Here is a 12,373-nt window from a genome sequence, read left to right as displayed (position 1 = left end):
TCCTATTTTTAAGATGATCATATTTCTGTCTTCCCCTAAAAAGTCAAAAGTTACTGTGCAGGCAGAGGAGGATCAACATGGACTCCAGGGATACCTCAAAACAATTCCCCAATACAATGTACTGCATTCTACTGCTGTAAATACAGGATTATGTAAAGTCCCACCATCATTAACCACAAAGACAAATGCAAAGACCCTCCAGGGTAAACGTGCAATAAAAAGCAGAGCGGGTGGAGGCTGGAGGAGCAGGCTCTTCAGGTATCTCACAGAAAAGTGCTCATACCACAAGAATGTGTACTGCATGTAGCATTTAAAACTGAAATAAAAGTACAAAAGCATGAGCATCAAAATAGACTTAAAGGAACACGCCGACTTATTGGGAATTTAGCTTATTCACCGTAACCCCCAGAGTTAGACAAGTCGATACATACCCTTCTCATCTCCGTGCGTGCTCTAATGCTGTCTGACGGCTCCAGCGGCATCAGGCCAGCACAGAACAGGCAGGTGAATGGTTCCAGCAATCCTACTGCTCCGAATAAGTGACAAAATAACGCCAACATGTTCCTATTTACATGTTGTGATTTATAGAGTCTGGCGCAAAAAAAACGTAACATGAGACACAGCCGCCTTTTCAACTGTAAACAAACCGGGAATTATATTCTCAGGCGGAAGAATATAGTACTTGGGCGGAGTGATATGCTCGCAGCAAGCCTGTCTGAGAATATAGTTCCCGGTTTGTTTACTGTTAGAAGATGGCTGTGTCTCATGTTACGTTGTTTTTTGTACATGCTGTGACTCTATAAATCACAACATGTAAATAGGAACATGTTGGCGTTATTTTGTCACAATTGGGAGCAGTAGGCTAGTTGGAACCAGTTTCCTGCAGGATCGGTGCTAGGCTAAGCTAATGCTGGAACCGTCAGGCAGCGTTACAGCACGCACAGAGATGAGAAGGGTATGTATCGACTTGTCTTACTCTGGGGGTTACGGTGAATAAGCTAAATTCCCAATAAGTCTGCGTGTTCCTTTAAAGCAGCATGGGGTGCCTGGGTAGCTCACCTGGTTGTGTGTACAGAGGCTCAGTCCTTACTGCCGTGGCTTTGATTCCGACTCCTGGCCCTTTGCTGCATGTCATTCCCCCCTCTCTCTCCCCTTTTGTGTCTCCAGCTGTCCTGCCAGTTAAAGGCGTAACATGCCCAAAAAATAATCTTAAAAATAAATAAATCAGCACTTACACTTAAGGTTTGATTGTTTGTCAGGCATGAACGACCAGTGGCCTGTGATTGATGTTTTGGAGTGAAACATGGATTGGTGTCTTTTATTTATTTATTTTATTTAAAAAAAAAAAAAAAAAAAAAAAAAAAAAAGTAGACGCATGCATGAACAGAGCCTTTATAATATATAAGAGCAGGACTTATAATTCCTGTATTTCAGAAAGCAAGTTAGTTGAATATTTGTAATTTCTTTGTCTTAGTGATTGCTCTTTTCTCGCAAGTAAATAGTGTTTTTTTATGCCTACAGGAAAGAGGGAAATCCAAATCATGACTTCATTTCAACCATCAAGCAATTCTCCAGGCCTTCTGTAGCCAAAAAGTCTGAAGTCCTTCTCATAGAGCTGGTACAGCTTCCGCCTGTCCTCTAGAGGCACTGTGCTGAACCACTCCGACACAGAAGTAGGGGAAGTCATGTTTTCATAGGAAGGAGGGAACTTGATGTCGTTCTCCAGCTTTAACATCTTCAGCAGCTGTTCGGCGTCCTGTTGAAGAGTCTCCTGATGGCCAACGAAATCATACCTGAGAGGTAAAACAACCCAATGTCAAACTACAGCTGAAATATGCATTGTTTTGTGGAAACATTAAATTCATTGGTGGATGTTAAAGGGGCAGTCAAGATCTACTCAGCCTGTGAAACAATTTTACAGTTTTGGGGTGTAGTTGCATTATGGGAAGTATATGGTTTGTGGACCTTGACCCGTTCTAGGGACTAAGGCTTGGTTCACATTACATGGCTTAATGCTCGATCCATTATCAAGCACCCTTTCTGCTTAGACTGGTCACGTTCATCTTAGAAGTGATACATACAGTATATCCTATCTGACATCAGTGTGTTTATGGTGTGAAAGGATCTCTGTCCTGAAACGCCTCACATGCAACCAATAACGTCACACGTGCGTATTGGAACAACAAAAAACATTTTTAGACACTTGGCTGTCATATTGCTACAGCCATCTTCTCCACTCTCCGGAGCTGCCGACCGTCCTGGAGAGACCGGCACTGCTACTGGCCAATAAGCCAAGTGTTCGGCTCATTTTCTGCCAAAACCAGGGTAGCATGAAAGCACGGTGGAAATAGCAAGCTATTATTATTTATAGCTATAATCAGCTGAAGTTGTCACCAATATCCGCATAATAATAATAATAATAATAATAATAATAAATAATCCAATCACAAGGATGCGTCAAGACAAGGAGTACTACCCAGTAGGGCGGGACTAGGCGGTACACACTTGATCTGCGCCTGTGCAGTGAAGTATGATGTGGAAAAACCATAGACTGTTTAAGACTTGCATGAATTCCAATATGACTGTTGACAGTGGTTCGCATAGCCAGGGGTCGGATATGTTTGGGATTTAGGACCACATGAAAGCGGCCTAGATCTGATTGGAAAAAATCAGATTTCTATGTCCACACAACTCAAAAATTCCTGATCTGTCGTGCCCGGATAGCTCAGTTGGTACAGCTGGCGCCCATATATAGAGGTTTACTCCTCGACGCAGCGGGCCCAGGTTCGACTCCGACCTGCGGCCCTTTGTTGCATGTCATGCCACCCTCTCTCCCCTTTCATGTCTTCAGCTGTCCTGTCAAATAAAGGCCTAAAAATGCCCAAAAAATAATCTTAAAGCAAAAAATTCTGATCTGTCACATGAGAGCAAAAAAAAATCAAATATGCTTAAGCAGATGAGGCCCAAATTTTTTGTTTTTGTAAGCTTGTAATGTGAACGTAGCCTAAAAGTCAGGATGTTTCGGCCTTTAAAATGCTACAAGGAAAGTCACAAAATTGAAGAGAACACCAAGGCTGAGCTGAATTAGTTAGTATGATTAATTGAAGTGGTCTCATGAAAAAAGGTCTTACTGGATGAGGCAGGGCTGGCACTGGCGGTACATCTGCCTCCAGTGGGGTTCAAAGGGCTGCTTCTCCTCTGTCCGCAGGTCCAGCAAGTACTGAATGAAGTTGTAAAATGAGGGGTGCACCCCGGATGCAAATGCCTTGTCCACCGTCTGTGGTGGATTAGTCAGGTTGGCGTACAGGCGCAGAATGTCCCGGGCAAAGTTTAGATAGTAGTACTCATTGTGCCGCTGGAACTTGTCTCGGTAGGCGGAGATGAGTCGGGTGAATGGGTCCCGGACAAACATGAACTTGGTGTAGTGTTTCAGCTTTGCCTGTAGTCAACAAATAGTTAAACATCCCCACTTTCTGTTTGTAACTTTACACCTCTGTCATTGTGACTGACCTTAATCTCTGGTCTTGGGAAGCTGTTTAAGTGAGTGAGCGTGCTGTATTCATGGACCAAGTCACCAGATGTGGACATGAGATCAGGATATGGCTCAGTCTGGTTCAGGACAAACATTACCCTCTTCCAGTTGGTACATGCCACCTGTAGATAACAAGACTAAGAGTCTACAGTGGCAGTGTAAATAATAAGTGATGTTCTTGTAAAAGACGTATGTCCACATTTTGTTCTTAAAAGAGCCCCTATTATGCTTTTTTCCCCCAGTCTTTTACTGTGTTATATAGTTTGTTGTGTATGTAATTTATTGAAAAGATTTATGGTACAGGATATACAATCCTCTATTCCAGACTCTAAAAAACACAAACAATATATATATATATATATATATATATATATATATATATATATATATATATATATATATATATATAAAACCATTTTATAAAGCACATTAATTTCATAATTGAAGTTTTCTAACAATTCATAATTAAATTACATAAATTAATTACATAAGTTACTGACTACCTTTTGACAGGCAAAATGCATCCAACCTATTCTTAAAGGAATTAATAGAAGAGGAACGCACAACTTCTTCTGGAAGCTCATTCCATGATTTTACCGCACGGATTGTGAAAAAGTTCTTTCTCTTTTCAGACAGGCGTGTTCCAGGGTAAAGTTTTAAAGAATTCCCTCGTGTCTCGTACCTATTGTTCCAAAAGATAAGATTCTAAAAGATAGGTTCAACTGTTACATCGTATATTTCCTGTACAAGCTTATACACCTGAATCATCATATCTCCTCTATATCTCCTAAATATGAGAGTTGGTAAACTTTAATTTCCTCAATCTATCTTCATAAGACATATTTTTCATTCCTGGAATTAATTTAGTAGCTCTTCTCTGGACCATTTCAATTTTTTCTACATATTTTAATTTATTTGGACACCAGACTGAGCTTGCATATTCAAGATGAGATCTTACCAGGGATTCATACAATGGTAAAAATATATCCTTGCATACATTTGGAAAAGGTCTTTTTATTATTGCAATCATAGATATGTATACATGAATACATGTATAAAGTACAAAAATGCACATTTCACTCCAAATGGAGCTTTCTTTCCTACAGACAGCACTTTTACTCAACTGCCTGAAACGCTCACATTCCTTGTTTGAAATAAACCTGTTTGAGTCGTGACTCACTCGGATCTTTCACCATGTCTTTAAATTAACCCATGAGTTGCGAGTCTGTAGTATGCTGAACTCGGATCAGTTGAGTCCTATTACAATTCAATCTAAAATGATAACCGCGCCACAAACAAACCTCTTGCAACATTAGCTACTACTAGTCCTAGTCATCTTAGCTGCCAAAAGCTTTATAACTTACACTTTTGTAGGCAACCACAACTCCACAAGTCAACTCAAGCGACTGAGTGAGCAGAGTGAAAAGCAAATCCACAATCAAAAGCCATTCTTTCACTTCTGAAATAACATACAATGTCCTGCACGTAGCCTAGGCCTACTGTAGGTTTTGGTGTATAAATGTGGAGTGAGGAGTTGCAGCGTCCGCCTAACCCGGCCCACCTGCTTCTCCTCGTAGTCATCAGTTTTATATACTGTATAATTAATAATCTAGCGAGAGTAGAGGTAGGCAGGCCAGTACAGCCCGATCCGGTTGGGGAGAGTTCTAGCCCGACCAGGCACCTCTCTTTAACCTGCCTCTCTTAAGTTATGCTATGACAATTCTAGACTGCCGGGGAGGCTGTTCCTCCCTAAGACACACTGAGCTGCTCTCTCATCTCTACTTGTTACTTTTGTATGCATCCTGTCCCAGAAATGCTTGTTACTAATCTAGCTCTGGGGAGTTTACTCCCCGGAGTCCTTATGTTTCTTCTTCGCAGAGCTATGCTCTGCGATTCTCTGCATTTCCCGGCCGCATCCTGCTGCGTCCTGCTGCACCCGCCGCACCCACCCGTGCTCTGCAGCGCCACGTTACATCCCGCAACGCCCTGCTGTGATGTTCCTATGCACAGAATAGTCAGGATCTGGTATAGGAGATTGCACTACTCAGTATGACACGATGTGCCCTGCTATGACATGAACTTCCACGATAACCTTCGAAGTCACTGTGACTTCTAATGTGACTGTTATCACCACTGTTCATCACGCCCCCAACCGGCCCGTCAGACACCGCCTACCAAGAGTCTGGGTCTGCCGAGGTTTCTTCCTAAAAGGGAGTTTTTTCTCGCCACTGTCGCAATAGCCACTGCTAATGCTTGCTCTTGAGGGAATTACTGTAATTGTTGGGGTTGTCTAGACCTACTCTATCTGTAAAGTGTCTCGAGATAACTTTTGTTATGATTTGATACTATAAATAAAATTGAATTGAATTGAAATGTAGTATATTAAAATGCAATTAGGTCGAGCAGACAGTCCGAAACACTGCAAGCTCGGTAGACCATGGGACTCATGAGCTCTTGAGTCCTCGAGTCAGTCGAGTCAGCCGGCTACGTTGTCATGAGTGGATCTGTAGCAGACGAGCTAGTATAGTTTCTCCTCGAGTCAGGGTGAGTCTGCACCGAGTGAATCCAAAGAACTTCCTACTACGTTAGTGGTTAGAGACAATGGGCTAGGACTGAGTTTCCTTGGCGATTTAGCAATACTGGCTCAAGTGACTCGCACAACCCGGATCAGTTTAGTGAGTGACTCAGAATAACCCAAATCCTTAAAAGGAATCGAGTTTGCCAGGGCTAGTTTGAAATTCCCAAATCAGTGATGTCACTCATTGAGAATGCCAGCCCAGTTTTTCATGTGTGCTGCCCATAGCTGCTGCCTGAGCAAGCACAGCCCCGTTTAAATTTGGTTGACCAATCACAAGAAAGTGACCCTGCTGACCAATCGGAGAATACTGGGCTTTTCAGTAAGGCAAGGAGCTGCAGCAATGGGCAGTATGAGAAACATGTTTTTTTGAACATCAAGGCATGTAAGGCCGGTTACACACTGGATGCATTGCGAGCGTGTCAGCTGCGTGGCGTGTACGTTTATATTTCGGCTCCCATGTTAACAGCTTAGAGCTTGCACACTGCCTGCGTGACACACGTCTCAGGCGCGTGCCTCCTAGAAATAGAACCGACGCCTAGTTTTCACGCGACACGCAAGCGTGTTGGAAGCGTTTCCAGGCAAAATAGAATAGGAAAAGATGTCATTTAGACACAAATACATATTAATAAATGACATGTTGATGTTTGAAAGTCTCTAGGTTTTTATATAAATGCAGATATAAATATAATTTTCTAATATTGCACCTGTCAATACAGAACGAAATATTCTGTAGCCTATTTTGCCGTCAATACTGCCGACGTTGTCTTTGCTGTAATCAAATCATTTATATATTTATGTTTAACATGGTATTTAATTTTATCAATGGGAAACATCCATGTGTCCAGACAAGGCTAGCAGCAGCAGCAGCAGCAAAAGTCAAACACTTTTCTGGTGTGTAAAAAAACAGAAAAATCCACGCAGCTGACAAACGCCACGCTCACGCCACACAGGCAGTGTGTAACCGGCCTAAACCGTTTCTAGTAGACCCCGAGAGTACAAATATGATGCTGAAAAGGAGTATAATAGGGGCTCTTTAAGTGCGTTGTGTGTGTTAGCTATATTACCTTGGGAATGTAACAGTAGATGATGCAGTGTTTGTCATCCACAATTAGGTTCTCCAGCTCTTTGTCACTCAAGTCATCTAAACTGTGCTTGCCTTCAGTAAATGCGTCTCTGTCACCATCACACGTTTCTCTTAGCAGCTTCTTTCTCAGTTCCTGCTGCTGATGGATCCTCTCTGCTGTGATGAGAATAATAAGACTGCATTGTAACTGTCTGAAATGATAGAGCTAAAGTAATCCAGGCATTGATGAAAGCCAAACATTTGTCTAAAGCCCCACACAGCTAAAGAAATGTTACATTAAACGTGAGCCACGATAATCCCAAAGTAATCATTGGGTGAGGTCTACTACTCCATTTACTTACCCCAATTCATTTTACAGGCAGGGAAAACGAGTGCAAACAAAGTATTAACTGGGGACAGGATACACAGCAGGAACAGTGAGGAATGCACACACACTAGACACACATTATACCTCTCATTTCTGGTAACCCGTCCCATCGGAACATCATCATGAGAAACATGGATCCCAAAAATCCGATGAGCAGCAGAAATCCTCTGCATGGTGCCATGGCTTGACCTGTCAATGGACCAGAAACAATGCAAGGACACTCAATGTACAGAAAATTAAGAAGTCAGTTATATTAAGGGTGAAAGCCATTACCCCTCATCTACTTTCCTGATTAAATACTTTATAAATGCTGTGTAAATACTGGCCACAAAAGAAACAGACAGGGTGTAAAACTATATTGCACTAGTTTTTAACAACACAGAGTTATGGAAGCTGAAGTCACATACATTAGTTTTTCAAATTAAGTAACTAAATAAATCATCTAATCTCAAATCTATTAATAGAAAAAACATCAAGCTTTATTTGATGCGGCTGTACAGTAGCAACCTAAATATGACACGTAATCAATCTTTACATCACTCACCTTGATTTACCGTGCTGCTAAGTGCTCTGATGATCTGAGAGAAAATCACTGATCACAACCTCTGCCTACAGAAACTTTACAAGTGCACTGTGATGACTTTGAGGTGAGCAGAGCGAACTGTGTCAAGTAGATGATAAAACAAGTTTGACAATGGAGATGCAAAAGCCAATATTGACTTTGCAACATCCTTATCCAACCACGCCTCCTTGCTTATTTGATTGTGATTGACATTCAGAGTCTTGGCCAGGAATGTCTACACGTGGCTTTTGTCTCTGACGTGACAAACAAACATGGAGGTGGCTGAGCAACTTTATAAAACAACAAATTCTTATCTCATTTTTTTTTAAAGAGCATGCCAGGGGTCTGTCCACTACATGAAAACGCACGGTCAAATGAAGGCTATTTTGTGATTCTCTTTACAGATATTCATGGTCCCCAGAGGATGAATCGTACCGACTTTGGTGATCCCCAGACATTTCCTCTAGCGTTGTGGTGGGATTTCCAGCTGACAAACTCATTTTAAGTTGAGACAGTGGTACCCCAGGTCTCGTCCAGGTCAGTGTCCAACATGACAGTAGGTCACAACCTGTCTCAGGCAGAGCAGTAGTTCAACTCTCTGTCTCCGTAGAAGACAGGAGAGACGTAACCGCAGTATTATAAGACCAATCCCGCCAAGGTCATGGAGGAAATTAACACACAACACATACACACAATTATACACACACACACACACACACACACACACACACACACACACACACACACACACACACCTAAGCATAGGCTCTACTGTAGTGTGATCAGGCTAACATTGTTTTTACTCTGTGCTGAGGTGTTTGGGTTCATGATTTAGGTAAGCACATGCGTTTACGGCGCCCGCAATATCTTTGCTTACATTGACGGTTCAGCTCAACTAAACACTTTCTGACTGAGTTTAAATACACCTACAGAAAGAGATGAACTACAGACTAGAGATGGATACTGCCTGGCTCCGATACTGCTTAAAACGCTGGTATTGGTATCGGGAAGTACTGGAGTTTATGCACCGATCCGATACACGTAATCAAGCCCTAAAGAAAATCTACGTTAAAGTAGTGTATTTATGTTCTTTTTCCGTTATAACTGAAGTCAAACTGGAGAATAAAAGAAAGTTCTACGGCATTCATTGTTTGAGTTTGTTCATGTTTTACAAAGAGTTTAACCTGAGCCAGACCAACAACAAAGATAGAAATAATATCACTTCCATATAGGGATAGTAGTATACAGTTGTTAAAACATAACAAAATATATGACCCACTGGTATCGGATTGGTACTCTGTATTGGCCGATACGCAAGTTCAGGTATCGGAATCGGTATCGGGAAGCAAAAAATGGTATCGGACCATCTCTACTACAGACCCTACACTACTGTTTTAATCCTAAATTCTACTCGATTGAGATGTCATTACCTGCTTCTGTGATACTCATCAAAGTCTCCTGAACCTTTTTCACATGTGAATAGGAGTTTGCTGCTCATTTTCCATAACAAGCGCCACCATGAGATTAACAACTTTGTGATATTAGGCTATATAAATAAAAGTGACTTGACTTCCTCTGTAAATTAACCATAGCTGTCAAAACAAATGCAGCTGCTAGTCCTGTAGCAGAGGTGATACATACAGAAGGCTGCACATACAGTCTTACATCACATTGTTTCTGACCTCCCCTCTATACCTGTGATGTCTCTAAAGAAATCGTTTGTTTCTGGCGCGTCCCACACAGTCCCAACACATATGTTTACAGTGTCACAAACCATTTCCTGCATGAACAAATGCATTATTTAAAAACAGTAAACGTGTGCCTCACAAGCAGTAGGCATATCATGCAGCCACAGAAGCAGCTGTGAAGCTGATTTTGGATCATTAAATTAGGTAATTTGGTAGGCTCGGTAAGGACATGCCCCTACCAATATTCAGCAGCTACTGAACTGTTAATCAGAGGAGAGAGCACGAGCCTAGAGCCAAATCCAGGCTGCTGTGTTGCAGTGTGACTGAAAGACTTCTAGCCTTATGTTGTAGTTAATTCTTTACCATTTAATCCCACAGACGAACACCAGGATATGTACGATTCCCACAAACACATTGATCCTAATATTATACTATAAACTATAATACTGAATTTAAATATCCTTATCTGGTTAATCTAGCACTACAGGTAAAGATGGTCTTAGTATTATCTCTACAGAGGAAATATTTTTACTAGAACTCAGGACTTCATATTTCAGGATTGCAAAGAAATAAGTCATCAGACAACAATTATAGTTCCAATGTATTGAATTTATTTTTGTTACCCACAAGAATATTGGATTGTTACCTGCAAGGAAACCAGAAAAAGAAAACAAAATCACATTTTTAATTAGTTATCCACCTTAATATTAACGCTAAGTAGAAGTAACAGTATTGAAATGTGGATTTTTGTCAGATGTTATTTTGTAACACTTCTTACACACATTGTAATTGTTGCACCCATCACTTTATCCAATCTTGCGATGCACCTGGATACATCATCAGGATACAACGCTAATGATAGATGATGGTGTACATCCTAATGTATGTATATCATTTACATATGAATATACATTCATTAAACATTGCTGGTAAATCAACACATTTCACATGCCTGTACTTCTCCAACATCCTATGTCAAAGGAATTCATGATTTCAAGGCCAGTGCATAGAAACAAAAAAATGATCTCCACAATAAGAAAGAGAAGCTTAACAGATACAACAGATGCAGTATCAGAGATAGAGACACTGATTGACGTGGAAGTTACAATTCAGCTTGATACCCCTTAAGGGCTTTAATGATTTTCTCCACATTTTCCAGGTTCTTTTCAAGTTTTGCTATTTTTGCATCCATCTTCACATTCTCCCTATCTACATAGGTCTTGGTTTTCTCCATGAAGCCCTTGATGTTCTCCATGAGACCATCCATTGGTGGAAAGTCATCAGGTAAATATTTGGACAATCTCTTGGAGAATTCCATCATTGGCTCCATGAAGCTCATATATTCACTTATCAGCTCTGGCGGGGTGTCCTTTTCTGCCTAATGGGGGGGAAATAAAACCACTTCATGATATGGCACCAACTCAGTTTGCTATGTTGTTACATTCTGTTGTGTCCACTGTAGTCTGCCAGGGTTGGGTGGTAACAGATTACATGTAATCTGGATTACGTAATCAGATTACAAAAATCAAGTAACTATAACCAGCCCAGATTACAATAAAAAAATGTGTAATCAGATTACAGTTGCATTGTTGAGGATTACCTGATTACATTTTGTCATGCAAACAAAAAACTTTTTTGATAGCCTGTTTTAATTTGACAATCAGTTAATTTGTTTGTCCACTAGATGTCACCATAATCCAATTGCCGGTGTAGTTTCTTGACGAGAAAAAGATTCACATCAAAACTCAAGATGGGGGAGCCGTCGACATCAAAAGACAGAACCGCTTCAGTTGGGAAAAATGTGTTTACTTTAGTTGGCAATACCGCCATAACTTCGATTTAAAGACAGTGGAAAATATTAATGTGTATGTTGAGTGCAAATTGTCAACGGCGCTAACATCTACTTCAAATCTGAAGAAACACTTGGAGGTAAGTTGAACGTTAACATTAACATTACAGGAACATGCGCGGCATCATTAAAACATTGCTAGCTATCAGGTGGTCCAATGATAAACTAATTATTTCAGTTATTTCACCATTTACGGATATGTTCAGAGTATATAAAAGTACTTAGTAATATAACGTTTTTCGTTAATGTTTTTAGTTAGTTCACACAGGAATGCTTTAATGAGAGCAAAAAGATTTCTTAGACGTTATGAAATAAATAGAAAAATAAAATGAGAATTCATTGATCAATTCTGTGGCGGTGTCTTTTACTTAAGGTGCATATTTACTAAGAGTAATCCTAAAGTAATCAGATTACGTTACATGTTTTGGGTAATCCAACTGATTATGTTACTGATAACAAAAATTGCCATGTAATTTGTAGTCAGTAATGGATTACTTTATTATTTCAAAGTAATCTGACCCAACCCTGACTATAGTACAGCAAGTCATTTCTGAACGAATTACAGTTCTCTCATCCTGCCAGAGTATTCTATCACTGAAGTTACTCCAAAGCATGAAAAACATGGACACTGATTGGCTGGCTGACTGACTGACTGACTGACTGTCACTCACCTTCAGTTTTTCCAGGTTTTGTCGTGCTTCCTTAAGGCTTTC

General features: G+C 40.6%; 1 protein-coding gene across 1 annotated transcript; it reads right to left on the bottom strand.

Moving 5' to 3' along the window:
- Window positions 1-1,552: 1,552 nt before the first annotated feature.
- On the bottom strand, window positions 1,553-8,675 carry LOC114545415 (carbohydrate sulfotransferase 12-like). Its single transcript, XM_028563685.1, has 5 exons — window positions 8,645-8,675; window positions 7,646-7,750; window positions 7,175-7,350; window positions 3,132-3,439; window positions 1,553-1,793 (listed from the first exon to the last, which is right to left on the bottom strand). Exons 1-5 carry the CDS (start codon window positions 8,673-8,675, stop codon window positions 1,553-1,555), a joined length of 861 nt encoding a protein of 286 aa, XP_028419486.1.
- Between the last annotated feature and the right edge of the window lie 3,698 nt (window positions 8,676-12,373).

The sequence above is a fragment of the Perca flavescens genome, chromosome 19 (genome assembly GCF_004354835.1).
Source record: "Perca flavescens isolate YP-PL-M2 chromosome 19, PFLA_1.0, whole genome shotgun sequence".
NCBI classification, from domain to species: Eukaryota; Metazoa; Chordata; class Actinopteri; order Perciformes; family Percidae; genus Perca; species Perca flavescens.
Note: the sequence above shows the minus strand (reverse complement) of the source record. Positions and strands in the feature narration are given on the sequence as shown.

What these genes read in the sequence shown, in the direction of transcription:
- LOC114545415 (XM_028563685.1), bottom strand. Translation starts at nt 8,675, where the DNA reads ATGTTGGACACTGACCTGGACGAGACCTGGG. An exon ending in TGACCTGGACGAGACCTGGG is followed by an intron (nt 7,751 to 8,644) that starts GTACCACTGTCT and finishes GTCCATTGACAG; the next exon opens with GTCAAGCCATGGCACCATGC. An exon ending in TGCCAGCCCTGCCTCATCCA is followed by an intron (nt 1,794 to 3,131) that starts GTAAGACCTTTT and finishes TTTACCTCTCAG; the next exon opens with GTATGATTTCGTTGGCCATC.